This window comes from Doryrhamphus excisus, chromosome 8, assembly GCF_030265055.1.
Source record: "Doryrhamphus excisus isolate RoL2022-K1 chromosome 8, RoL_Dexc_1.0, whole genome shotgun sequence".
NCBI lineage: Eukaryota > Metazoa > Chordata > Actinopteri > Syngnathiformes > Syngnathidae > Doryrhamphus > Doryrhamphus excisus.
Window position 1 is genome coordinate 15,337,693 of NC_080473.1, and position 27,974 is coordinate 15,365,666.

At 42.0% G+C, this 27,974-nt stretch overlaps 2 protein-coding genes across 22 annotated transcripts in view; one reads left to right on the plus strand and one right to left on the minus strand.

Moving 5' to 3' along the window:
* Positions 1-12,873, plus strand: part of sidt2 (SID1 transmembrane family, member 2) — a 20,317-nt gene extending 7,444 nt beyond the window's left edge. Inside the window, exons 2-27 of one of the 19 annotated variants that reach the window (XM_058078996.1) lie at positions 27-148; positions 2,090-2,254; positions 2,413-2,458; positions 2,909-3,010; positions 3,228-3,311; positions 3,408-3,573; positions 3,653-3,746; positions 3,957-4,012; positions 4,256-4,282; positions 5,032-5,070; positions 5,146-5,232; positions 5,371-5,433; positions 6,136-6,254; positions 7,013-7,086; positions 7,168-7,234; positions 7,301-7,374; positions 7,471-7,594; positions 8,076-8,193; positions 8,344-8,480; positions 8,568-8,676; positions 10,217-10,293; positions 10,374-10,420; positions 10,506-10,611; positions 10,688-10,798; positions 12,125-12,238; positions 12,307-12,873. In XM_058078996.1, the coding sequence (XP_057934979.1) occupies positions 27-148; positions 2,090-2,254; positions 2,413-2,458; positions 2,909-3,010; positions 3,228-3,311; positions 3,408-3,573; positions 3,653-3,746; positions 3,957-4,012; positions 4,256-4,282; positions 5,032-5,070; positions 5,146-5,232; positions 5,371-5,433; positions 6,136-6,254; positions 7,013-7,086; positions 7,168-7,234; positions 7,301-7,374; positions 7,471-7,594; positions 8,076-8,193; positions 8,344-8,480; positions 8,568-8,676; positions 10,217-10,293; positions 10,374-10,420; positions 10,506-10,611; positions 10,688-10,798; positions 12,125-12,238; positions 12,307-12,369 (2,391 nt within the window). In that variant the 3' untranslated portion in view covers positions 12,370-12,873. The remainder of the gene's footprint in view (positions 1-26; positions 149-2,089; positions 2,255-2,412; positions 2,459-2,908; positions 3,011-3,227; positions 3,312-3,407; positions 3,574-3,652; positions 3,747-3,956; positions 4,013-4,255; positions 4,283-5,031; positions 5,071-5,145; positions 5,233-5,370; positions 5,434-6,135; positions 6,255-7,012; positions 7,087-7,167; positions 7,235-7,300; positions 7,375-7,470; positions 7,595-8,075; positions 8,194-8,343; positions 8,481-8,567; positions 8,677-10,216; positions 10,294-10,373; positions 10,421-10,505; positions 10,612-10,687; positions 10,799-12,124; positions 12,239-12,306) is intronic. The other 18 variants (XM_058078997.1, XM_058078998.1, XM_058078999.1 and 15 more) reach the window with 18 other exon arrangements.
* Positions 12,874-12,922: 49 nt separating this feature from the next.
* LOC131134122 (trichohyalin-like) lies at positions 12,923-27,685 on the minus strand. Of its 3 annotated transcripts, none has more exons than XM_058078988.1 (18): positions 27,484-27,685; positions 26,339-26,408; positions 25,911-26,112; positions 25,377-25,472; positions 25,178-25,263; positions 24,986-25,068; positions 24,281-24,392; positions 23,866-24,049; positions 23,572-23,673; positions 23,369-23,466; positions 21,807-22,029; positions 21,124-21,192; positions 20,866-20,963; positions 15,074-20,785; positions 14,679-14,789; positions 14,403-14,559; positions 14,245-14,313; positions 12,923-13,857 (listed from the first exon to the last, which is right to left on the minus strand). In XM_058078988.1, the coding sequence occupies exons 1-17, from the start codon at positions 27,542-27,544 to the stop codon at positions 14,266-14,268; spliced, it is 7,512 nt and encodes a 2,503-aa protein (XP_057934971.1). In that variant the 5' UTR covers positions 27,545-27,685; the 3' UTR covers positions 12,923-13,857; positions 14,245-14,265. The 3 variants fall into 3 exon arrangements, with proteins under 3 accessions (XP_057934971.1, XP_057934972.1, XP_057934970.1); XM_058078989.1 differs by having other exon boundaries at positions 21,124-21,216; positions 24,986-25,038; positions 27,484-27,684; XM_058078987.1 differs by having other exon boundaries at positions 21,124-21,216; positions 27,484-27,684.
* Between the last annotated feature and the right edge of the window lie 289 nt (positions 27,686-27,974).

Sequence of the window (27,974 nt, forward strand, 5' to 3'; positions counted from 1 at the left end):
TTGTCGTTTGTGTGTTTGGTCTGCAGACGGAAGGAGTGCGGGTATCCGTGGACGTGCTGTCACAGAACCTGAAGAGTCCGATCCTGTTTGTGGTGCGTCAGAAGCAAGCGGTGCTCTCGTTTCAAGTCCCTCTCATCCTTCGAGGCCTGTGAGTGATGGTGGTTTGGAATCACTGCTTTTCAAGAATACATGAACCCGCAACACCTTTTGAGTATACCAGTTCTTACCTTAAGTACTAAAAGACCCTTTTTGTAGCACAAGATCTTGAATATAATGCTTTCGGGGTTTCGCATATCAATTTTAGTGATCAGATTAACTACAGAGTGCGATTGATTAGGTCTGCAAAGACAGACGTGCTCTTGAGACGGAGTCACGGATCTTCTGCATGTTGCGGTTGCCCCTTTTTATTGGACAAGGAAACATGATTGGCCTTAGAACATTAGGGGAGTACTAGGTACATTCAAGTACTAGTACAATTACTAGTACAAGTACTAGTACTTGTTTCTTGAATTGGCTCATCGTTGTGCATTGTTTGATTTCCTTACTCAATCCATTCCATAGTTTGATTCCACATACTGAAATGCTATGGCTAGCATAACGTAGTCCTAGCACAGGGGTCTCAAACTCAATTTACTTGGGGGCCACTGGAGCTAGGGTCTGGGTGAGACTGGGCCGCATCAGGTTTTCCAAAAAAAAAAAAAAAAACGCATTTACAGAAAAAACAGAAAAATGAATAAACTTTGCTTTGGTTCTGATTTTCTACAAGAAAAGCTCTGATAAAACATTCCACTGTTCTCAAATATCTTACTTTTTATTTTTCTACACAAAATAAGATGAAAAATAAATAAACAAATCAAGAATAAAGAAAATCAATCGGTAATAAATAAATAAATATAATAATAATAATAATAAAAGGGCAAATAATAAAAACTTAAGAAACCACATATAGTTGGTGGGTAGACAAATTATTTTTTTCAGATTAAAATGAACAAAGCATTATTAGAGCCCTGTAGACATGACAAAACACGACTATAGTCACATTTATACTCTTTTTATTTACAACATATTGCGCAACTGCAGGGTCTTGAGACACATGCTAACTCGCAAACTAGAGAGCTAGCGACCTAAACGGTAGTTATTTCCTTTCAACTTAAATAGCCAAAAACTTACCACTTCCACACGGATAGGGAGGATAACTATTAACAGTTATTTAACCTTTAACATGAACATTAATCAAACGTAATAATTTTTTCTGGGTACATGATACCATACAGCATCCATATCAAACTTGTGCGGGCCGCACTAATATTAAACTTTCATATCAAGGCGGGGGCCTCAAACTAGTGTCCTGCGGGCCACATTTGGCCGCATGCTTGAGACCCCTGTCCTAGCATATATATAATATATATTATATAATATATATAATAGTTGTTTTTAGCCCTTATTTTAGCTGTTTGAAGATGAACTATATCAACAAGTTGAAGTATTTGTGATTTTAGAAATAAGGAGTTAGTATGTTCTCTGTAGGTTCTCTTCATAGTCATTGAAATGTAAAAGTGTTATGGTGCACAATGCTATTACAATATTATATTAGTTGTTAATGTGACATGCGTGTTGCGTGTCAGTGGTTACGGGATACATGGCTTTTGTACCCTGCCAAATCAGATGGGCCTTCATTGTAGATTAGAAGTCTGGTCTACAGGCCAACTTGTCCCATCAGCGAAGTGATCATTGTCTCCTCCACCCTCGTGAATTGTGCAACACCACAGTTGACCTTTGACTCTCACATGCTGAGATGGTGGATTACTGTCAAGTCATCAGTTGTTAAAGTAGGGACGCTACTGATTCGTGGAGTTTCTCTTCTCATTTTGGATGATGTAATCCTGCAGTTTTTACAGTTCTTTCCAAAGTTTCATTTATTGGTGGCGGCCCCTTACAAATTTGACACCACAATTTCTGTATCCACATGTTTATTTAATTGTGCAGTACCATCACCTGTCTAAATCGTGATTATAGGTGAGTACAAACCTGCAACATTTATGGTTGGAGTGAACTAATATCCCTCTTAATGTCTTTGGACTCCCTCCAGGTACCAGAGGAAGTATCCATACAATCATTTAGGCCGGACATTGTGCCAGCCTCCAACAAAGTCCGCATCAGAGACGCAGTACTTCTTTGTGGATGTTTCTACACTTTCCAACCAGGGTACAAATTACCAACTGAGGGTCAGTCGGGTTGAAAGCTTCACCTTGCAGTGAGTAACACCCAATATGAAATGAATAATTATTATAAGGAGTATTATGCGAACAGTGAGCAGTATTACCCTATTTACCCTTAAGCAGTTTGTACCATCAGCTAAACTGTACTGCTTGATTGATTTGATTTTGATTTTGACTTTTTACATTAATACAGGACAGACAAGACATTCAGCTTCACTGCGTCCCCATCCCAACCCCAGGTACACATGACATTCAGACTCCAGGGTTGACATGACAGGAAAAAGGAACTGGGAAACAAAGCGCAGATACGGGAATATTTGATTTTACACAATAGCAGGAAGTCTTGCGTGTGTAAACGTGTGACTCAAATAACATGTTTTAGTTGGCTTTTTGTAGCAGCTTTCACACATCTTCATGATTCAGTACAAATTACATGTAATGTAAGTCAATATTGGATTTAGTTTTTGTATTTCTGATCACCTTACCTAGATCAGTGGTCCTCAATTTCAGTCATGTTTACCCCTGATTAGAAATACTATTGAACACTGTACAAACCACTGTATGACTTCCGCCCTGCCCCTGACACCCCACACCACCCCGGTATTTGAGAAGCACTGACATTGAGACACTGAGGTGGATCAAGAAGAAAATAGAATATCCCTTTCCTGAATCCTTATCTCCTCTTTCAGTACTTCAAGTATGTATTTCCTGAAGGTGTGGACACTGTGATTGTGAAGGTCAGCTCAGACATGAACTTTCCCTGCTCTGTCATGTCCATCCAGGACATTCAGGTACAGTTGCGCTACCTATTATTCTGTTCTTATCTTTCTGTTCCACCACAAAGTGCTTTTGATATACACATGAAGACGACCATAAAGATTATTTTATATCAGTGGGGTTGTCAAAGTGAGTGAAAACCTCATATTTTGAACTCCTGACAGTCAGTTTTTCATATTTTATGAGATATTTTAGCATGTGATTAACTTTGATGCATGCATCTGTTTTCAGTGCCCTGTCTATGACTTGGATAATAATGTGGCCTTCATCGGGATGTATCAAACTATGACCAAAAAAGGTGCCATCACAGTACAGGTACTTGTTTCCCAGATGTAAAACATATCTAAAAGCTTTTTAACTCGAGCTTAGAGCTTGTGAATGTATTATAATTTATTTTTATTTTTTATCCAGAGAAAAGATTTCCCCAGCAACAGCTTCTACGTGGTGGTCGTAGTCAAAACGGAGGATGAGGCCTGCGGGGGTCCACTGCGTTTTTATCCACTGCGACCAGATGAGCTGATCGATGCTGGCAACCGCAGCAAAATCCTCGACGTAGTGGTCTCCCCTGCTATTAAGTGTAAGCAACTTTGTTTTTTCGTGTGCATAAATGTGTTGTTTCCATAATTGTATAATTAAATGTGATGCGATCTCCACAGCGGAGGTGTATGTGATGGGCATGCTGTTCTGTCTGGGTATTTTCCTCTCCTTCTACCTGCTCACTCTGCTGGTGGCCTGTCTGCATAATAAACGGTAAGGTTATGACATCATCTCTGGAATAAAAAGTACTTATGAAAGTCTAATCACAGCCAGACTTTAAAGGTAAAAGACTTACTTTTGTCCGGCGTGTCTCTGCGTTTAGCTGCAATATTATGGGTCACAGAGGGGCCCGACTTCGCAGTAAGAACACTACACTGAATACAAATGTAACTTATTTGCATATCTCTTCTTTTGGTCATGCAGAGCCAAGAAGAGAGAGCTCTTTGAGAATCTTGCTGACACATCACCTGCTGAGACAGGTAAACCAAGGACCAGGCGATGGGGGCTCAGTATTTATATAGTATCCTCTTGTATTGGTGCTTTAAATTAGGTAAACAAATGTCTGATGCTCTAAGTAGCCAAAGACAAAGGTCATATAAGCATATTGCACTGCTAGTTGGTCTGAATCCTTTTTCTACATAATACTATCTGCGTTTATATATATTTTTGGAATAACCATGTGATCTCTCTTATTCTCTCTCCTACCTGCTCACATGGTTTAGCCTCTCTGCTTGGAAAAAATGGTGATGGTATAACAACACAGTTACTCCTGTCTTTTGCTTGTTCATAGATGGTGTGCATACAATCACACGGAATGCCTTGCTCGTGTGACTTCAGGACTATTAAGCATGTTCTTGCCTTGCGATACGAAAAAACAAAACACATAAACATCTGCATGCTATTTTATGTGTACGACAAACATATACGCACATGCTAAAAACTGCTGTTGCAGCAAAAATCTCATACGGTGTCGCTCCGTAGTATAATCAAAAAATGTGTCATGACGAGCAAAAGCGGTGGACTATTGAGTCGCATTTATTGAACAAAATTCAAGACCAAGAGTACACAGAAGAACAGGTTGAATAGTTGTATGTTAACGTAACAGTTAGTAGTAGTAGCTAGTTATGCACTAGCACAACATACCTGGGAGGCTGGATAGGCTAAATTAACATAAGCAAGTGCAATAAGCAAGTTGCTAGTAAGCACATTCACCAAGTTCCCGATCTCATTGCACATCACTGAATGACAGGAGCAGACTATAGTAGCATACCTGACTATAAGTTGCCGCACTAGCCAAACTATTAAAAAAATTATTTATAGTCTGGAGAATAATGTAAGCTAATGTAATTAAATTTTGAGGAATTAACACAATTTATTTTATTTTAATATTTTAACATCACCAAGTCACATCCATTTCTAATTGAATGTGTGCATGTTGTTAGTATGTGTGTTTACACTGATTTGGTCATTTCACTGAACTGTGTGTCTGCATCTACAGGCAAGACTCCAGCTTCCCCGAATGAATATGGCTCTCTTAGTGAGTTTTACTTCATATTGTCTTATTTTTTGTTCGTTCGTGACGCTTCATTTGAATCGCTATCTTACTCTCCAGCAGACAGCACCGTGAGTTCAGAGGCGGTCACCGACGGCGCACCCTCACTTGACAGTGCCGCGTCTGCCGACAACTACGGATATCTGGGTATTGACTACATTTCTACCTAACCTCCATCTCTATCTGCTGAAGCATTGACCACATCATTCCACCATCTGGACCATAACAACTCCTTGCCAGACGTTCTGGTCCCTCACTGCATTCCTGTGTGTCTTTGTTCATCAGGAAGGGAGCCTTTCAAACGTCGACCAATCCTCAATCAGACGCATCATATAGCCATCCGTTTTGGTGACGCACTGCCACATAATTGGCCAAAACCAATCAGCACAATGTCAAATCAAACTTCTGAAATGTTTCCTTATGGGACTAATAACTGGCATTTACGGTGCTGACATTTTGAAAATGGGGTGTTCCAATTGTTTCGATGACATGGAAAAGCAAGATTGAAAGTGGCAGCAATCAGCCTTTATTTCTAGACCGGGGGTGTCCAAACTTCTGCCAGAGGGCCACATACTGAAAATCAAAGAACGCAAGGGCCACTTTGATATTTGACATTTTTAAACCAACCTATGTAGATATGCAACGAAATTACATATATTTCAAGCAAAAAAAGTATGTAAATACTTGTCTCACTTTTTGGTCACCCTGTATGTATGTCTTTATTATTACTCCAATTATTTCTACTTTATTCTTGTAAAATGACTGCAGTTTTGCTGTTGTTTTGTTAATTGTGATAGAATGTGACCCAAATGGCCCCCCAGACTGCACTTTGGACACCCCACCCCTGTTCTTGAGGATATTGTCAGAATGTGTGAATGCGTTGCATTTAAAATGATTCCACCGCCAAAGGTAATTCCAATAGGTAAACCAACAATGGTTTAGAAACTCTAAATGTAAATTAAAAGGGGATTTGAATCATTCCGAATGCAACAGAATTTGTAATCCCGATTGTAACCGGGGAAATAAACCAATAGCCATTTTCTTCTCCAGCAGAGCGGCCTTTGGAGAATGTTGGAAGAAGCAGACAAGAGTCTTTGAGCTCCATCGAAGAGGATGACTATGACACACTGGATGACATCAACTCGGACAAAAACATTGTCCGCACAAAGGTAAACCTCATGTCAATTTGGAAAGGAAATTTCCATGGAACGTGATTTTTTTTTTCTTCTAATACTGTAAATTTGGATGTATAAGCCACAGAGAGGCTGACGTCATCGCAGCACCCCAATGATTGCGTCGCTGAGACACAATGCATTATGTGACTAGTGCTGGGAATATACATTTTCACACACATGTAGTATCTTTTTAATTTGATCACATGACTATGACACACTGGATGACATCAAGTAAACCTCATGTCAATTTGGAAAGGAACATGATTTTTTTTCTTCTAATACTGTAAATTTGGGTGTACAAGCCACAGAGAGGCTGACGTCATCGCAACACCCCAATGATTGCGCCGCTGAGACACAATGCATTATGTGACTAGTGCTAGGAATATACATTTTCACACACGTGTAGTATATTTTTAATTTGATCACATGACTATGACACACTGGATGACATCAACGCGGACAAAAACATTATCCGCACAAAGGTAAACCTCATGTCAATTTGGAAGGGAACATGATTTTTTTTTCTTCTAATACTGTAAATTTGGGTGTACAAGCCACAGAGAGGCTGACGTCATCGCAACACCCCAATGATTGCGTCGCTGAGACACAATACATTACGTGATTAGTGCTAGGCAAATACATTTTCACACACGTGTAGTATCTTTGATAATTTTCAAATCATTTCATTTTTTAAATTTATTCCACCCACGGCCCGGATGACTACTAATTATTGTGTCCTCTGCCAATGACAGAAGTATCTTTGTGTGTCAGACCTGTCTCGCAAAGACAAGAGGGTCCTCAGCAAGAAATATCAAATCTACTTCTGGTGAGAACTTATCACTCATTCTCATTTCTCTTGAAGTATACCTGCGTTAAAAAAAACGTGTCATTACTGTGCTCCCTTTAGGAACATTGCCACCATTGCAGTTTTCTATGCCCTGCCTGTGATCCAGCTGGTCATCACCTATCAAACGGTACACTGAAAATAAACCGTGTGAAGTAAATACACATGTAATAACGGTGGGTATCGTCTTTATCAGGTTGTTAACGTGACTGGAAACCAGGATATCTGCTACTACAACTTCATGTGTGCTCATCCTCTGGGAGCTCTGAGGTTGGTGCCGTTTTAATTAAACGCATATTGAACGCCATGGTAACAGATGGTATAGTTTGTTAAAGTGAACTTTACTACTACTACTACGCTACACAGTGCATTCAACAACATCCTGAGCAACCTTGGCTACGTGATGCTGGGACTCCTCTTTCTTCTCATCGTCCTCAAGAGAGACATCGTGCACAACAGAGCTCTGTCCTGCCAAGATATCAACGCATTGGTAAGTTGTGGATTTGCTTTCTTTTCAAAACTGGATTCCAAAACAAACCGGTTGCTGGAAACGTGCTAGTCTGCTTCGAGTGTTACTTAACGTTTTCCTCATAAATTACACAAACAATTTAACAATTCACCAGCCCCGGCAGGCCTGTCTTCATCCATCAAATCCATTTTCTAAGCCGCTTGTCCTCACTAGACTTGCTAACATGTACACAGTTTTCATAGTCTTTAGTAGGGGTGTCATGAGATGAGGTTTTAACATCAAGAACGACAAAACGATGCCACGGCGCACCATAGTCCGACACCTGGGGTTGCCATTATTTACTGCAGGTTGATCTGCCAAATATTAAATAACTTTCATCAAATGTAGAATTACTACAGCCTCTTCTTTGTTGAAGTAAAAGCATTATTCTACAGCACGGTTAGCCAACTTTTCATAATCATAATAGTAGCTTTTCAAACTTAATGTTTCATTTCTTATGCAGGAATGTGGCATCCCAAAGCACTTTGGTCTCTTCTACGCCATGGGAACCGCTCTCATGATGGAGGGCTTACTCAGCGCCTGCTACCATGTTTGTCCCAACTATACCAACTTCCAGTTTGGTAAGAGAACACATGTATTGTTTGTAAAACAGACATTGACAAAGGCCATTCAGGAGTCTATTGCCTGCCTTGAAAGCAACAATATTAAAAAAATATATTGATATGTTCCTTTTGTTTGCATAATATGATTAGTGTGTCATGTCCTCTCAGACACGTCCTTCATGTACATGATCGCTGGCCTGTGTATGTTGAAGTTGTACCAGAAGAGACACCCGGACATCAACGCAAGTGCTTATACTGCCTACGCCTGCCTGGCTGCAGTCATCTTCTTCTCCGTGCTTGGAGTTGTACGTGCACGCACACACACACACACACACAATGCTTGGTTGATGCTCTAACAATACATCATGGTGATAAACTGTTTTTTAATTCAGGTGTTTGGGAGAGGAAACACTGTGTTTTGGATCATATTCTCGGTGATCCACATTTTGGCTACACTGCTCCTCAGCACGCAGCTTTATTACATGGGAAGATGGAGGCTTGGTGAGTTGACATGCTGGACTTCTGGGTTATCACATGGTTTGTCTGGTATCAGGCCTGGTATCATGTCAGTATCAGCCCGAGACCAAAGGTCGAGACCATGTGATGATCTTATTATCACATACTATTTAATCATGAGCTTATTATTATTATTATTATTTAAATAAACCAAAACAAACGCTGTGAGTTCACGCTCGTGCGCTGTTCTCTGATTGGTTGTTTCACGGGCACGATAAGATAAGATATGCCTTTATTCGTCCCTCAGTGGGGAAATTTGTATTGCACAGCAGCAAGAGTACAGAGTCAGTTAAGCAGTACAAAAATACACAATATAGAAAAATACAAATATAAACAACCCAAGTGTTAACAAAATTAACAGTTTTTCCCAGAGTTATATACAAATACAGTATAATATGAATATAATAATATGAAACGAAATGAGATATATGACCAGTCTATACACTGAGATCTTGTTAGAGAGTTAATATGAGGCATTATGGAAATACAGTAAACCTCGGATATATCGGACTCGGATATATCGGAAATTCGCTCACAACGGACAGATAAAAAAGAATAAATTTTTCTGTAATGCATTTCCAATAAAAATTCATTGCATATATCGGATTTTTTATAACGGATTTCGCCTATTTCGGACAAAATCTCCAGTCCCGTTCCAATGCATTTCCATTAAATTTCCCTTGCATATATCGGATGGCCGCATCGTGGCGCTCCGATTCGCCGAATCGTGACAGGCCGCTATACGACGTCATTTGCAGCGTTTGCAGCGTTGCCTGCGCGTCCAGGTACATTGGAAACATAGTCAAGGAAGTGCCTTTTTATAACGGATAAAATCCGATTTACGCATATACCGGATATAAATCCGATATATGCGTAAAACGGAAATTTTCCGGTATACGCATATAACGGATTTCGCTTGTATCGGACTATAGAACTATAGAACTTAGTATATTGCATTTAGAGCCCTTAATATTGCACATGGAGGTTGATCAAATATTGCACAGTGGATGGGGTCTGGAGTAACTATATTGAGTATAAAAGTATTACACAGATGTACATAGCGGTGTAGAAGCTGATACTGGACATGGTTAAACTCTACATTTTATCAGTATCATTTCGGCCTTTTCCCCGTATCATTCATGGGCAGTTTCTAGGGTACGGGGCCGATTAATACTGTAGTATGTGATAATGTACATTATAGGGACTGATGGCAAACTGTTCACACGGATACAGAAAATACTGCAGTCACACAGATGCTCTCTTTCAACTTGAATACTTCAACCTATGAGGTTATTTGTCATTGGAAGGACTTTTTAAAGCCAACCTAAACAACACCTTCCTACGTGAGCCAACAGTGCCATCTAGTGGCCAACAGACACAAAGACATGCAACATTGTTAGGAAAGGCAAACACAGGCCTGACTTTTTCTAGCTTTCTTGAGGGGGACAAGAACATTTTTAGACATTCCTATTTATGTACATAGATGCCATCAACTGCCCATAAAAACGTGTAATCTCTGTTTCAGATTCAGGCGTCTTACGTAGGATGGTTTACATCGTCTATACAGATTGTATCAGACAGTGCAGCGGGCCCATGTACATTGTAAGTACTATGTACATTCTAAGTAATGTCTGCATTTTAATATCTTGATTAGTTTCATTCATCTTCTGTTTGTTGCTTAGGATCGCATGGTTCTGCTGGTCATGGGAAACATCGTCAACTGGTCACTGTGAGTAATAAACGTTGTTACCGAGCGCCGTCATGGCGGAATGCATGTAATGTAATGTAAAGTAACGTAATGTTGGTCTCTGCAGTGCTGCCTACGGCCTCATCGAGAGGCCCAATGACTTTGCCTCCTACCTGCTGGCTATCGCCATCTGTAATCTTCTGCTCTACTTCGCCTTCTACATCATCATGAAGGTGCTTCACACGTCACGTAAATACACAAAGGCTAATTTATTTATTTGATTTTAAAAGCGATTCATTTGTTTTAAAGCTGAGGAGCGGTGAGAGAATCCAGTGTCTGGCATTGGTGTGTATTCTGTTCACGGCAGTGGTGTGGGGCTTTGCGCTCTATTTCTTCTTCCAGGGTCTAAGTACCTGGCAGGTCAGTCACACAAACACACACACACACGTATCCTCACTGATGTGTCCCTAATGAAATGGTTTTTCAACACAACTGCTCAAATTTGTATTTATACATCAAAAGAGGTGACAATGGAACTGGACGATAAGACGCATGTTTGGGGCAGTTTTAAGCTGGAAAAAAAAGGCCACAAGGTGGCAGCTCAAACTCAATTTACCCGGGGGCCACTGGAGCTAGGGTCTGGGCAAGGCTGGGCCGCATCAGGTTTTCCAAAAACAGAAAAATATACAAACTTTTTCAGTGCTTTGGTTCCGATTTTCTACAAGAAAAGCTCTGATAAAACATTCCACTGTTCTCAAATATCTTCATTTTTATTTTTCTGCACAAAATAAGATGAAAAATAAACAAATCAAGAATAAAGAAAATCAATCAGTAATAAATAAATAAATATAATAATAATAATAATAAAAGGGCAAATAATAAAAACTTAAGAAACCACATATAGTTGGTGGGTAGACAAATGATTTTTTTCAGATTAAAATGAACAAAGCATTATTAGAGCCCTGTAGACATGACAAAACATGACTATAGTCACATTTATACTCTTTTTATTTACAACATATTGCGCAACTGCAGGGTCTTGAGACACATGCTAACTCGCAAACTAGAGAGCTAGCGACCTAAACGGTAGCCTTCGAGTTATTTCCTTTCAACTTAAATAGCCAAAAATTACCACTTCCACACGGATAGGGAGGATAACTATTAACAGTCATTTAACCTTTAACATGAACATGAATCAAACGTAATAATTTTTTCTGGGTACATGATACCATACAGCATCCATATCAAACTTGCGCGGGCCGCGCTAACATTAAACTTTCATATCAAGGCGGGGGCCTCAAACTAGTGTCCTGCGGGCCGCATGTTTGAGACCCCTGCTCTGCATGTTATTTTTTGCTATTGTTGACATTTTGGGCCGGTATTGAGAGGGATGGCTCTTTAAAAATGGCTGGCACGCACTCTTTTTTTTTTGGTTCAAATATATCGTTCAAATATATCAATAAACTGACAAGCGTGGTCTACAAATATTTTCCATGACTATTAATGGGTTTGCCCAGTAATGCAAACCCCATAGACAGCTGCAAAATATTTTCCATGACTATTATAATGCCTTGAGGTATGCCAATGTTTTTCTACAGAACAATTTTTGAGACCCATAGAGCATTTTTTGTGAAAATTAAATTTAGATTTAACATTTTTTCATTTTTGTATTTTTGTGTCGCCATGTCATCTGGCAAATTTGACCATGCTTGATTGATCATACCAGCATTGTTTCCCCCGAAACAGAAAACACCGGCCGAGTCACGTGAGCATAACAGAGACTGTATCCTGCTTTCATTTTTTGACGACCACGACATTTGGCACTTCCTGTCGTCCATCGCCATGTTTGGATCCTTCTTGGTTAGTCCCATCATTGTGTCGGAGTTATGGCGCAAACACATATTAACCTGTCCTGTTCAACACTTAAGGTTCTCCTGACCATGGACGATGACCTCGACACCGTCCAGAGAGACAAGATCTACGTGTTCTAAGACAAGATCTACGTGTTCTAAAGTTCATCAGATCTGAGAAGTGCATTCTACTTCTTGCCTTATTGTCCTTCTCAATCCATCCATGTGAAAAAGCAAAGCAAGTCGCCTTCCGGGATGTCCGTGTGTCCTCCAATCAAGACTTACGTTAAACCATTTTCTCATTGCTGCCATTAACGATCTTGCTGTTTTACTTGATACTGCGTACAATGATACTGTGTACAATGAAGTTTAACAAATAGCTGAAAATTATTTATTGTTGAAACTGTATTGAAATGTTTTTTGTTGACTGCAAATGAATGTTTATATGCTGTATGGATGCGTCAAATGTCTTTTTACAAAAAAAAAAAAATGTCCGTTATGTGTCGACAAGCCAGCCAATGCAGTTTTCTGGAGAATATTTCAATGATTGTATGTATGATGGAAGTATTTTTTGCACTAAAAAACGTTCATGTCGGACATGGCAATCAGCAGTTACTGAATAAAGGTTCCTTGTCCGGTAAACAAGACTGTTGTGATGCTGACATTTGATACGCTAGAACAATATATCAATACATAGGAGGCATACATGACATTTATTGAAATGATAAGACATATATAATTTTTGTATCTCATTGCTGGGCCAATTTCCTGGTTTTCAGTCATAAGAATACCCAGAAAAAACAATATTAAGCTTAATGAATATCTTCTGGATCCAAAGGAACAAAATATATCAAGCACATATCTTTGCTCCCAGCTCTCTTGACATCATTACCCGCTAAGACTCGTGCTTACTCGTAAGAGGTGAAATCTTGTATGGTGCCCCGTAGTGAGACTGTTATCGTGTATTGGCTAAGTGTGTTACTAATGGTTTTCTGTGCTCCCAACTCTCTTGAGATCATTAACTGCTAAGACTCGTTTGTGCTTACTCATAAGAGGTGAAATCTTGTATGGTGCTCCGGAGCGAGGACTGTTATCGTGTATTGGATAAGTGTGTTACTAATGGTTTTCTGTGCTCCCAACTCTCTTGAGATCATTAACCGCTAAGACTCGTGCTTACTCATAAGACGTGAAATCTTGTATGGTGCCCCGGAGCGAGGACTGTTATCGTGTATTGGCTAAGTGTGTTACTAATGGTTTTCTGCGCTCCCAACTCTCTTGAGATCATTAACCGCTAAGACTCGTGCTTACTCATAAGAGGTGAAATCTTGCATGGTGCCCCGTAGTGAGACTGTTATCGTGTATTGGCTAAGTGCGTTACTAATGGTTTTCTGCGCTCCCAACTCTCTTGAGATCATTAACCGCTAAGACTCGTGCTTACTATAAGGGGTGAAATCTTGCATGGTGCCCCGGAGCGAGGACTGTTATCGTGTATTTCTGGTCATTTTGAATCATTGAATGGTGGTCTCCTTCTCCCCAAGGACAGGACTATGTTGGACGCTTCTGAGCTTTTTGGTACGAAGCACAGAGGCTCTGATGCTGGAACTTTGGTCATGAATATGGGACAGCCATCTATAAAAAAATGACCAATAATAATGAGTCATATGATTCTACTGTATTTTGCAGATTTTAAGTCGCACTTGTTATCACAGTCTGGTTGGAATTGCGATTATGATTTTTACAGCCACATACAGCCACAAGAGGGCCCTCAAGGCTTGTGTGACAGTATCACTCTTGTACCACTGAAACTGTACAACGTAAACATCAACTTACAAAGACGGAACACACAAATATTCTAAAGATGACAAAGTTCAAGTAGTGTAGTACAACCTACTTCCTATTCACATTACGTTAGTTCTCCATTTTATAGTTATTATTTTATTGTTATTATCGTAATTGCCTTTCAAGACAAAATGTCTGCATTGTGTACTTTTGGTTGATGCGACTTCTGTTTCTTACCTTCTCCATCACGTCACAAGCTCAGCAAAATAAAGAATCCGTCAGATCCGAAATCTTCATATCTCCAAGCTGCAGATAGGTCGCTTATTAAATCGTGACTAGAGTAGTACTTCAAGGTACTGTATACTATGTAGAGGTACCACGCTGAATACAACTACCTCAGGCTTGAAGAAAAACAGGTTTTCCCTGACGTCTTGGTGCTTGGTCTTCTCCTCTTGCAGGTCCTCTTCTGAGTCGGCCTTGAGATGGTCAAAGTACTGCCTCCTCGGGTGGCCAGACATCCTCTTATCGCCGGATATGTCCGCGGTTTGGAATCTGAAAAAAATTAAAAAGATTTGAAAATAATCAGCCGTCGTGCCAGAGGCTTTGGCAAATTAATCCAAATTAATCCAAATTAATCCAAGCCGTGCACGGACTAAAAATTAAAAAAAGACCTGAGTTGGGCTTCTTCTCTTTCCTGGACTGATGGTGTTAATTCCTCCTTCTGGCCAGATAACAGAGCCTCCTCTTCTCTCCTCCTTGCCAGGAGACACAGGCGCAGAGCCCTAAGAGATGCAATAAAGATCGATTAATCGAGTTGACACGGGCTGGTACGAGATTCTGACGGTATGACCCTTGGGCAAAAATATCATGGTTTCATATATGTATTGTCATGTGATTGTTGTTAGCAACTGTTGCTAAGCGGAGAGGAGACTATCGTGTGAATCTGTCTGTAGTGTCAACCATGTTTGTTTACAGATCCTGTCTACGCCGAACCTCCACTTTTGTCTCCTCCTCATGGAACCCACCTCCACACCATGGTCAACACTGCTCTGTGTGTGTGAACTACCTCAGCCTTTCCTTGTACTCCAGCTTGAGTTTCTTCACCTCCTCTTCTCCCCTGGTGTCTATTTCTCGGAGACGCACCCTCTTTTCTTTGTCGTTCCCGTCCATTTCCCCCTCTGGGTCGCCCTTCACTTCCAGCTGGAAGATGCACATTTTCTTCTTCTTCAGTTGTTCCACCTCCTCTTCTTCCTCCCTCCTGAGCTCCTCCTGGCGGAGATGCAGTCGCCTCTCCTTCCGCCTCTTCAACTGCTCCACCTCCTCCTCTTCCTCTCTTCTCAGCTTCTCCTGACAGAGGCGCATTCGCTTCTCCTTCTCCCACTTTAGCCGCGCCATCTCCTCCTCCTCCTCTCTCTTGTGTTCTTCCAGACAGAGGCGTAATCGCTTCTCCTTCTGCTTTCTCAACCGCTCCTCCTCCTCCTCTCTCCTCAGCTCCTCCTGAAACAGATGCATTCTTTTCACTTTTTCCTTTTTTAACTTCTCAGCTTCCGCCTCTTCCTCATTCTTCAGATCCTCTCGGTGTCGAATCATCCTCTTCTCCTTTTCCCTCCTCAACCTCTCCGCCTCCTTCTCTTCCTCCTTGCTCAGCTCCTCATAGCGAAGACGGGTTCTCTTCTCCTTCTCCCGCTTCAGCCGCTCCTCCTCTTCTTCTCGACATAGCTCCATCTGGTGGAGTCGTGTTCTCTTGTCCTTCTCTCTGTTCAACCTGTCCTCCTCCTCTTCTCTCCTCAGGTCCTCCTGGCGAAGACGCATTCGCTTTTCCTTTTCCCTCTTCAAGCACTCCACCTCCTCCTCTTCCTCTCGCTTCAACTGCTCCTGTCGGAGTCGTATTCGCTTCTCCTTCTCCCTTTTCAAAAGCTGTTCTTTCTCCACTTCATCCCTGCGAAGCTCCTCTTGTAGGAGGCGCGTCCTTGTCTCCTTCTCCCTTTTTAATTGCTGCATCTCATCCTCCTCTTCTCTCCTCAGCTCCTCCTGCCGTTGACGTGTTCGTCGTGCTTTCTCCTTCTTAAATCGATCAGTCTCCACCTCTTCTCGCCTCAATTCCTCCACCTCCTTGTCTATCTTCAAACTGTCAGCTTGCTCCTCTTCGTCTGTACTCGTTTTGTCCTGATGGAGACGAACGTGCTCCTCTTTCTCTGGCTTCAAAACCTCTCGCTCCCTCTTCTGCTCGTCCTGAAGTACACACGCTTTTTTCTCCTTTTCCAAGTTTGATGGCTGCGTCTCCTCTTTCTCTGAAATCAGTTTCTCCGGATGGGAAGATGTTCTCTTCTTCTTCCACGGATCCATCACCTCCTCTCTCCGTTGCTTTTCCTGAACACGGCTTTTGGCTTCTTTTTCCCTCTTTGGACGCTCCGTGTTTTCCTCTTTCCGATTTCTCTCCTTCTCCTGACGTAGATGTGTTTTTCTCTCCTGCTCCCCATCTTCTCTTCTCAGCTCCTCCTTGCTAAAAGGCATTAGCTTCTCCTTTTCCTTTTTTAATGGCTGTGGCTCCTCTTTGGTCAGATCCTCCCTGTGGAGACACGGCTGTGGCTCCTTCTCCCCTGATAGGGAATTAGCCTCCTCCTCTTTGATAACCTCCTCTTGGCGGACATGTCTTCTCTTCTTGTCCTTCTCCCTCTCCCTCTCCTGGCGGAGACGCAGCTTCGTCTCTTTCTCCACTTTTTCTTCTTTCTCTTTCCTCGGCTTTTCCTGTCGGACACGCATCTTCTTCATTTTCTCCCGCTTGAACTGCTCCATTTCCTCCTCCTCCTCCCTCCTCAGCTTCTCCTTTAGAAGATTTACTCTTCTCTCCTTCTCCCTCTTCAAGCACTCAATCTCATCCTCCTCTTCTCTTCTCAGCTCCTCCCGGTGCAGTATTCTTCTCTCCCTGCCTGTCTTCATTTGGAACTCTTGTTCTACCATCTCCTCCTCCTCCTCTCTTCTCAGCTCCTGCTGGCGGAGAAGAATTCTCCTCTCCTTTTCGGTGTTTAGCTGCTCTGCTGCCTCTTCTTCCTCCCTCCTCAGCTCCCCCTGATGGAGACACATTCTTACCTCCTTCTCCTCCTTCAAACGCTCCACCTCAGCTTCTTCCTCTTTTCTAAGTTCCTGCTGGTGGAGGCACATTCTTTTCTCCAGCTCCCTTTTGAGATGCTGCACCTCCTCGGCTTCCTCTCGACGCAGCTCTTCCAGGCAGATACTCATTCTTCTCTCCGTTTCCGTTTTTAAACGCTCCAACTCATCTTCTTCCCCTCTCATGAGCTCCTGCTGGTGGAGGCGCATCCTCTTCTCCAGTTCCCCCTTTAAACGCTGTTCCTCCTCATCTTCCTCTGTGCGTAGCTTTTCCACCAGGAGGCTCATCCTTGTCTCCTTTGTGGTCTTAAAACGCTCCAGCTCATCTTCCTCTCTCGTGAGCTCCTCCTGCTGAAGACGCAGCCTCAACTCAATCTCTTTCTTCTTCTTCCTCTCCTCCCTTTTCAGCTTCTCCACTGCTTCCTCCTCTCTCTTCAGCTCCTCCTGGCAGAGGTGTATGCGCAACTCCACAGACTTTTTCAACTGCTCCATCTCCTCCTCTGCCTCTCTTTTCAGCTCCTCCCGTAGGAGATTCATTTTTGTTTCCTTCTTTGCCTTCAACTGCTTCACCTCCTCCTCTTCTTCCCTCCTCAGCTCCTCCTCGCAGAGACGTATCCTGGTCTGCATATCTGTCTTCATTTGCTTCACCTCCGCAGCCTCCTCTCGCTTCAACTTCTCCTGCCATTGACGAAGTCTCATCTCCTTTTCTGCCTTCATCTCCTTTGCTGCCTTCTCCTCCTCCTTCTTCAGCCCCTCCCTGCAGAGGCGCATTTTGGAATCCATGTCCAACTTTAACTTAGTCGCCTCCCTCTTCAGCTCCTCCATCTTTTTTTCTTCTGCTTTATTCAATTCCTCACAAAGGCACCTCATTTTTGTCTTCTTCTCTGTCTTCAACTGCTCAGCCTCCTCCTGCTCCTCTCGCGTTAGCTGTGCCCTGAGGAGTTCCATCTTCAATTTCTTTTCAGCGTTCAACTGCTCCACCTCTTCCATTTCCTCTCGTCTAAGCTTTTCTTGGTGGAGATGCATTCTCGTGGTCTTCTCCGTCTCCAACTCCTCAGCCTTCACTTTCTCCTCCCGGCTCAGCTCCTCCTGGCGGAGTTGCATTCTCGTCTCCATCTCAACCTTCAAGCGCTGAGCCTGCTCGTCTTCCTCTCTGTTCGCATCGTCCCGACGCTGGGACATTCTTAGTTCCATCTTTCTTCTCAACTGCTCTGCCTCCACCTCCTGCTCCTTCATCAGCTTCTCCTTGCAGAGGGACATTTTAGCACTGATGGCTACCTCCTCCCTTTTGAACTCCTCCATCTCCCTTTCTTCCTCTTTCCTCAGCTCTTCTTGGTGACAGCGAATCCTTTCTTCCTTCTCACTCTTCCACTGCTTCACGTCTTTGTCCTCCTCTCGAACGAGCTCCTCGTGGTAGGAATGGATTCGAGTTTCCTTCTCCTGTTTCAGCCGGTCCATCTCCTCCTCCTCATCTCTCCTCAGCTCTTCTTGGAAACAGCGAATTCTGGCTTCCTTCTCCGCCTTCCACTGCTTCATGTCTTGGTCTTCCTTTAGGATCAGGTCCTCCCTGAACTGGCGTACTCTCGTCTCCTTTTCCTCTTTCAACCTGGCCATCTCCTCCTCCTCCTCTTTGCTCAGCTCCTGCTGGCGGAAATGCTTTCTCATCTCTTTGTCCGCTTCTAACCGCTCTGCTTGCTCCTGCTCCTCTTTACTAAACTGGTCTTGGTGGAGGTCTAGTTTGCTCTCCTCCTCCTCTCTCCTCAGCTGTTCCCTGCGCTGACACCTTCTCGCCTCTTTCTCTGCTTTAAACTTCTCCAACTCTTCCTCCTCCAGTCTTCTCAGCTCCTCCTGGTAGACGTGCATTTTCATCTCTTTCTCCAGTTTCAACCTCCTCACCTCCTCCTCTTCCTCTTTACTCAGCCGTTGCTTGTAGAGCTGAATTCTCTTCTCCGTCTCCGTTTTGGAGCCGGTCTCCTCTCGCTCTAACACCTCCTCTTCCTCTCTCCTCAGCTGTTCCCTGTACTGACTCATTCTTGCCTCTTTCGCTGCTTTCAGCTGCTGCAACTCTTCTTCCTCCAGTCTTCTCAGCTCCTCCCGGTAGACACGGGTTCTCTTCTCCTTCTCCACTTTCAACCTCCCTGACTCCTCCTCCTCCTCTCTCCTCAGCTGCTGCTTGTAGAGCTGCATTCGATTTGCCGTCTCCGTTTTTGCACTTGTCTCTTCCCGCTTCAACACCTCCTCTTCCTCTCTCTTCGACTGTTCCCAGCGTTGACGCCTTCTTTCCTCCTTCTCCGCCTTCAGCTGCTCCAACTCCTCCTCTTCCTCTCTCCTTAGCGCCTCCCGTCTGAGATTTATTTCATTTTCTTTGTCAATCTTCAACTGCTTTATCTCCTCCTTTAATTCTTCTGTCAACTCCTTCTGGTGAAATAGAATTCTGGCCTCCCTGTCTTGGTTGAATCTCTCCGCCTCCTCCTCCTCCTCCCTCTTCCTCTCCTCCAAGGTCAAATGCCTTTCTCTCTCTTTCTCTCTCATCAACTCTTCTACTTCCTTTTCTTCCTCTCCTTGTAGCTTTTCCAAGAGGAGGCACATTCTTACCTCCTTGTCCCTCTTCAGCTGCTCAATCTTCTCCTCCTCCTCCTTGCTTAGTTCCTCCTGGTAGGCCTGTGTCCTCAGCTGCTTCTCCTTCTTCAATTGCTCTGCCTCCTCCTGTTCTTCTCTCATCATTTCCTTTTGGCGCAATTGTCTTCGCTTCTCCTTTTCCTTTTTTAATTGTTCCACCCATTTTTCCTCCTCTGAACTCAACTCCTCCATACTGAGACGGATTCTCATTTTCATCTCCTTCTTTAAAAGCTTCAACTCCACCTCCTCCTCCTTCCTCAGCTCCTTTAGTCTGAGGCAGGTTCTCACCTCTTTTTCTCTTTTCAACCTCTCAACATCCTCCTCTTCCTCCCTCCTCAGCTCCATCTGATAGAAGTGTATTCGTTCCTTTTCTCTCATGAAGTGCTCTGCCTCTGCCTCCTCTTCTCTCCTTAGTTCTTCCAGGTAGTGTCTCTGTCTGGTCTCCTCCATTGTCAACTCCTCCACCTCGTCCCTCTTCAGCTCTGGACAGCGTTGTGCTCCTGCTTCCTTATTCAACCTGACATTTTCTTCCTCAACTTCAACTTCTATCGGTTTTTGCTCGTGGAGTGGTCTTTCCTTCTCCTCTCTCCTCATGTCCCCCTGGTGGTTGCAATTTACCACTTCCATCCGGTTATCCTGCCCAAGTGGCTCCCTTTTGTCTCTCTGCACCTCACTGTCGCCGAGATTCATCTTCATCTCCTTCCCTCTCATTAACTGTGCTCCGTCCTCCTTCCAGGCCCACTCATACTCCTCGCTCCCTTTCTCAAGCTCTGCAGTTCTCTCTCTCAAAATGCTCTCCCCCTTTTCAGGACTGGACTGACTGTTTCTGTCCCTCTCCTCTTCTGGCCCGGTTTCACAGTTTTGGTCAGGTTCCCATACGTTGTTAAAATCTTCTACAGGTGCTTCTTGTTGTTTGATTTGGGATTTGGAAGTAAGATCACGTTGGCATCCAGATGTTTCAGTTGTTTGCGGGTCAAGATCTGCTTGATCTCCTTGCTCCACATGGAGAGGACTTTCGGACAGATGGGTGCCATCTTTGTCTGAGCAGAGCCTTGGCAAAAATGACGCCGGTATTAATGATGTCATGAAAATAGATTGAAAAATGAATAGTAGACAATTTCATGAACGGACCTCATTCCATTTCCAGCTTTTTCTGATCTCCCCTCTTCTATCCTCACTTTCATTTCTGTCGCCATAAATTCACCAGCATCCAGCAGCCCTCCTGACACCTTTCGGAGATGAAAATAAATTGTGAAAGTTGAGTAGTTTCAATTAATTTCAATGACATAATTCAAGGAGGAAGTAACATTTGGACAAAACACTAACATCACAAGTAACATCTAACGCTACCAATTTAAAGGGGACAGATGCGGACCACAGGACATTTACCTTTGGTTGAGGGTATTCAGTTGCATTGACTTCAGAATTGGCCTTCGTAATTTCTTCTGTAGGATCCACCTGAGAACCACATAGCTGCTGATTCTATATAAAACAAAGAACGATGAAACAGACTAAGGTAGAAAAAGAGATCAGCAGGTGCAGAATTTATTGTTAGTGCGCATTTTTAGTCAAGAATTCACCATTACGGTACAGTATTAGTAATATAATAGATAGTATAATAGAGAAGATATTTGACATACAGTAAGATAACACTCTCACACTGGACAACATACTTCCCTCGATGGTTATTGTCTCATCATCCATCCATTTTCTTTACCGCTTATCCTCACTAGGGTCGCAGGCATGTCTTTTAGAGGCGGGGTACACCCTGGACTGGTGGCCAGCCAATCACAGGACACATATAGACAAACAACCATTCACACTCACATTCATACCTATGGACAATTTGGAGTCGCTAATTAACCTAGCATGTTTTTGGAATGTGGGAGGAAACCGGAGTACCCGGAGAAAACCCGCCAACATGCAAACTCCACAGATGCCCGAGCGGGGAATCGAACCCTTCACGCTAACCACTTCCCACTTGTCTCATCACTATAATGTTCAAACTGTGATGTAGTAAGGCACAACAATCGAGTTTTACTTTTATGTTTACTAGAGTAATAATGACTCACTTCCTGTGATTTGAGTAAGTCCTTGGTCCTTTTCTTTGCCTCCCGTTTGGCTTTTATTTTCTTCTTGTTCGCCTTGACGACAGAGGCGCCCTTAACAGCTGTGCACTGGAAACGCTCACGCTCTTGAACCACCAGCTCACAGTAGCAGGCCTTGCTGGGATGTTCCCAAATGGATGTGCCCGTCTGGAAGTTGTGACGGTAAATATTCCCACTCTCATCTTCTCTGGATTTATGAATTGAGAGGAGAGGATAAAAGAAAGCATAGATTTCAAATGTAAATGAATATTCTATTGTTGGATGTCGTAGAATAGTCGACTATTCGATTCGGAGGAGTCTGATTCAATCAAACAAAAATGTCATGTGATCCAAGTTGGTAGCATTTTGACTACATTGGGGTGCACACAGCTGCTGCTGAGCAAACAGGTCTTTGTTTTTGTAATAAATAGCCTATTTTGATGATGATGTGTTTAACACAAGCACGTCCAGATTTGCAGTTATTTTGCTCATGTCGGGTCTGGTTTGGGTATTGGATTTCGCAACACCAATGTTTTTAACCCCCATTTTCGACTCGTCCCTGAGCTCTCCAGTGTACTGAAGTAAGGTAGCAGCCAGGTGGAGGCGCTAGCAAGTGGCGTCGAGGGCTATACTCAGATCAGTCAATCAACTCTTTCAGAAATGTACACTTCAAATTGTTGCTGCAGTCTGGAATCTTTAGAAAGAAAAATGACTATAAATAAGATCATTATCACATGTCATGTGATTAATCCTTAGATGCATAAGTGGGTCAAAAGTGACCCGGTCAGGTTGTTTTCTTGAAATATTTTTGTAATGAAAAATTGTTATCATTTCATATTCCAGGTATTCCTCAAAAAACGTGTTTTTGATATCATGCCATTCACATTTCTAACTTACCTTTTATACATTTTAAGAATTTTTTTTTGTATTACTACACCAACCTTCCATAAGTGGGTCAAAAATGACCCGGTCAGGTTGTTTTCTTGAAATACCTTCGTAATTAAATTTTTTTTTATCATTTCATATTCCAGGTATTCCTCAAAAAACATGTTTTTGATATCATGCCATTCACATTTTTAACTTAACTTTTATACATTTTAAGAATTTTTTGTTTTTGTGTTACTACCCCAACCTTCCATAAGTGGGTCAAAAATGACCCGGTCAGGTTGTTTTCTTGAAATATCTTTGTAATGAAAATTTTTTATCATTTCATATTCCAGGTATTCCTCAAAAAACATGTTTTGATATCATGCCATTCACATTTTTAACTTACCTTTTATACATTTTAAGAAATGTTTGTTTTTCCATAAGTGGGTCGAAACTGACCCGCATGCATTTTCTATGGAATCCAATAGGAACCTTTGATTCTTATCAACTTATCAACTCCTAAATATAATACTAAATATCATACAAGTGATTATTCCTAACCAAAATGGCAAAATTGGCATAAAAACGCATTGATTGTAATATGGGTCATTTTTGACCCACTTATGGAAGAGTGTAGGGTCCAGTCACTCGTGCATCTAAGGGTTAAAAAAACAACACACCTCTCTGCAGTCTGTTGTTCCCCGTTTTCTTCTATGTCCATCTCTTGCCCGTTGTCATGGTAAATGAAGTGGTCAGAGACTACAAACTCTGTAAATTGCTTTGGGACAAAAAAGGACAAATCGCAGTTTAGAAAGTTGACCCACAAAGACATGACTATGAGAGTACTGCTTGGGTAGAATACAAGTACTAGGCACACATGTACCTGTTGTTGAAATGTTTCACTACTGTCGCTGCACTCAAAATGGGCTGGGTTGTGCATTTCTGTCTCCATCATCTCTTCTCCTGCGTCAGCACCACTGCAGTCCTAAATTGTACACATGTAGAGATTTAAAACCTTACCATCTTACCATTCAGCATTCCCAATCAAGGGTTCGTGGTAGCGCTTGTATCGGAAACAATGATAGCGCACAGCACTTCTACAGTATAAACGTTGCCGTGTTCTAAAGTAAACAATTTTATACAAGACTGCTTAATGATGCTTTCACTTGTGACTTACATCGGTTTTAACTGCCCCCACTTCTCCTATATTCTGTTTGCCTTGCGAGGCCAAGAGAGCATTCTGCTGGATGCGCTCACGCTCCTCAGACACCATCTGACGGTACTTGGTATCGCAAGGATGCTCCCAAGTGGATAGCCCTAAACCGTTGTTGTAATAGAAAACATCCTTACTCTCATCCAGGCTGTGGGGATAAAGTTAGAGAACAAAGTTTCAGTCAACAGTGATTACAACTTTTGTATGCATGAAATGTACTTTTATTTCTAAATGTTAAAGATTGGCTGTGGCAATTACAGGGGAAACATCTTTTTCATGTCAAAACTGCATTTTCTGTTCAGATGTGATACGATTGACATATATCTGAAACATTTCAGAACACTGTATATGTATAACTTTTGATGTTTTATCCACTTACAAAGCAATCCAATCTTTGGGCAGTCGGGCATACATGGCCTCCTTGGCAAGCCACATAAGATCCGGCTCGGTCTCTGGATCGATACCCATGTCTCGCGCATATTCATTGATGCCTGATGAGGTGGAGAAAAACATGCAAATGACAACCATTATATGACTCAAGTACAGTAAAATATTTCAACCGAAACGCCCCGAAAGTTACAAAATTTAGATTTCAGCTCTAGTGATGTTTTGGAGAAAAATTGGGAGGTCCAACATTCATTCATTCATTTTCTACCGCTTATCCTCTGGATAAGGCTGGAGCCTATCCCAGCTGTCTTCAGGCGAGAGGCGAGTCGCTAGCCAATCACAGGGCACATATAGACAAACAACCATTCACACTCACATTCATACCTATGGACAATTTGGAGTCTCCAATTAACCTAGCATGTTTTTGGAATGTGGGAGGAAACCGGAGTACCCGGGGAAAACCCACACACACACAGGGAGAACATGCAAACTCCACACAGAGATGGCCGACGGTGGAATTGAACTCGGGTCTTCTAGCTGTGAGGTCTGTGTGCTAACCACTCGTCCACCGTGCAGCCTGGAGGTCCAACAGTCAAAAAGTAACATCAGTGGGGTTATGATCTATGACACATTTTAGACTGGAACTATTGATGTAGAACTATAGATGTTTGAATATTGGAAATATGAATATTCACACCTTCTTCTGATAGTTTAAAGTCTTCATCACGGTGCTCCTCAAGGATCTGTAAACTATGGATAGCTCCTGTGAACGGAAAACAACTAACAAAACAAAGCTCATGCGGTCTGTGAACCAAACATTTCAAACGATAACTTTCATCTGAATTGAAGAACTAAAAGCACAAATGTGATCATAAAGAGAACTGGAAACCTCTGAGGTGCTTTAATCTTCTTATTTTTCACCAAACCACGCTCCGCTTCAACTACCGTCCCTCGAACGTCCAATTCTCCTGACAGCTTTGCAAGAAAGAAGAGTTTTACATCAACATCCAAGTAGAGTTAACAATAAAGTAACAATAAAGTAAAATAATAAAACACTACAATCTAAGCAGACTTGACAAGCGTTGTACCTGTTGTCTGGGGGATTCAAAACCATGGTCTCCAGAACTGGCTTTTGGTATGTCTTGGTAGTCATCATCTGGATCTGGATCGCTGCTTTTTGAATCCTAACACACACGCATACAGTAAATTAATTATCACATTTGAAAAATCCACTTTTACAGAGATCACCATCGATCAAACGTGATCACGGTGAAGCACAGTCATCTGCAAGTCTCGGTTGTTTAGGTTGGTTACCTTCACGAGACACATCATGAATGACCAGCCACAAATTTGAGTCTACGAGACAATACGAGATAACTGATATCGCTGATTCTATGTAAAAAAACGCGCCAAGGTGCCGAAACCAATGCACAGAGTGAACCCCCTTCTTGCCTGTTTGGAGGCAAGAAACAAAAACAAGCACATATCATGCGTATGGCAATATATCAAGGCCGGCAAAATGATCAAGTTCAATTTAATTTATTGTGTGATTAAGTCGTTTATTGTTGTTTGAAGAAATCCTGAGACACCCCCATTCAGCATAGAGAGAAACAACTACTCACTCCCTGGATTTTCAACACGTCCTCCACTCCTTCTTGTTGTTCCTCTTTTTCCTTGACTTTCTTCTTCTTCTTCACTGCTGAGGCCACGTCAACAGCAGAGCGCTGGAAACGCTCGTGCCTGTACTTCACTTTGCACGGATGTTCCCAAGTGGACATGTTCAACTGGTAGTTGTGATAGTAAAGTTTCCCGCTCTCATCTTCACTGTAGGGATCCAGTGACAGAAGGCTTTCGTCAAACAAAGATGACAACTATGAAACTCGAGACATCAAAGTACAGATTTCAAATATGGTTCTCAACTTTGATGTTTTTATGTCTTTTTGTTTCATTTCTACGTTGTAGATATATTTTTATGGCATTATTTTTAATGTTATGCTCAACATTCTAACAAAATATTGGAAAAAACATAATAGGTCCCTTTTAAACTTACCGCTCCAACCATCCTTGAGGCAATTGGGCATCTGGATGAATGTCTACGTCCTTTGCATAATCTCTAATCTCTGATGATGATGAAAAACAATAAATACATTACAACATTTGATGAGGATGATGTTGAATTATGAGCAAAAAGCTATTTCAATCAAATTAAACAAATACACTGAAAATAAAACAAAGTTAAAATGAAAAACAAAATAGACAATTGTAGTAATTTTTCATGGAAAAACTGTAGTAATCTTATAAAGCTGAAATATTAGTCATAATGTTTATGAAATAAGTTGAACTTGAATTAAAATAAAACCAAAAAAAAATAATACTCAACATTCATTCATTCATTTTCTACTGCTTATCCTCACAAGAGTCACGGGGGTGCTGGAGCCTAGCCCAGCCGTCTTTGGGCAAGAGGCGGGGTACACCCTGGACTGGTGGCCAGCCAATCACAGGGCACATATAGACAAACAACCATTCACACTCACATTCATACCTATGGACAATTTGGAGTGGCCAATTAACCTAGCATGTTTTTGGAATGTGGGAGGAAACCGGAGTACCCGGAGAAAACCCACGCATGCACAGGGAGAACATGCAAACTCCACACAGAGATGGCCGAGGGTGGAATTGAACCCTAGTCTCCTAGCTGTGAGGAATATTAAACAGATTTAATTAAAAATACTAATGTATTTTAGGATTTTTTAAAAATCATTTCCATTATATTTTACACTGGGGGACAAAAAAAAACTGTGGGCCACAAACGGCCCTCGGGCCACACTTTAGACACACCACCTCACGAGTAATATTATCATTTTAATAATATTTTAAATTCTACTTTTAAACTATTAAGTTGCGTCCAAACCCTTTTCAACATTACTACTACAGTTTTGTCCCTTTCTCTTACTGATACTACTACTACTAATGAACGTTTGTACACGGTAAACACAGGAAGTGAACCAATTAGCAGTAATTGCTACTCTTTGTCTTCATACGCCATACGAATTATGCAATATGTACTTCAATACAACTTTAAAAAATGTTCAAAATGACTAAACCGTGTGGGGGGGAAATTCGACACCTGTTTATTGAAGAGTTAATACATATAATAGGAACTGTACCTCTAAGGACGACGACGACGCTGCTTACCTTTATCAGAGATGTCAAAATGTTCATCGTGGAGTTCGACAAGAATCTCCGGCCCACTCATGACTGCTCCAAAATGATTAACAAGACACTTATAATCTATAACAAAGTTAGTATTTTATGTGTAAATTACATTTAAAGCGTACAACAGACCGGAAATGGCGATCACAGCAGTTGAGGGAAAATAACTTTCTGCTGTAAAAAGCAGATTCGTCACTATTTCGGACTTACGTGTTTCATAAATTACTCTTTGAGGTAGTGTGACGCTACGTGACGGGCAGAGAGGTTGCTAATAAATGTCCACATTCGATCCAAAAATATGGAAAAGACAAACGAAATTAATTAGTCTGGTGTTTGTTGAATTGAGTAATTACGCAGCGGCCAGTAGCTAGGGATGGAAGCTACTAAGGCAAGGACCATCACTATCAATAAATGTTTTTTTTTTATTGAATTGGTCGTGGTGATGTTTTTAAATATTGTTAAATTGCAGGGAA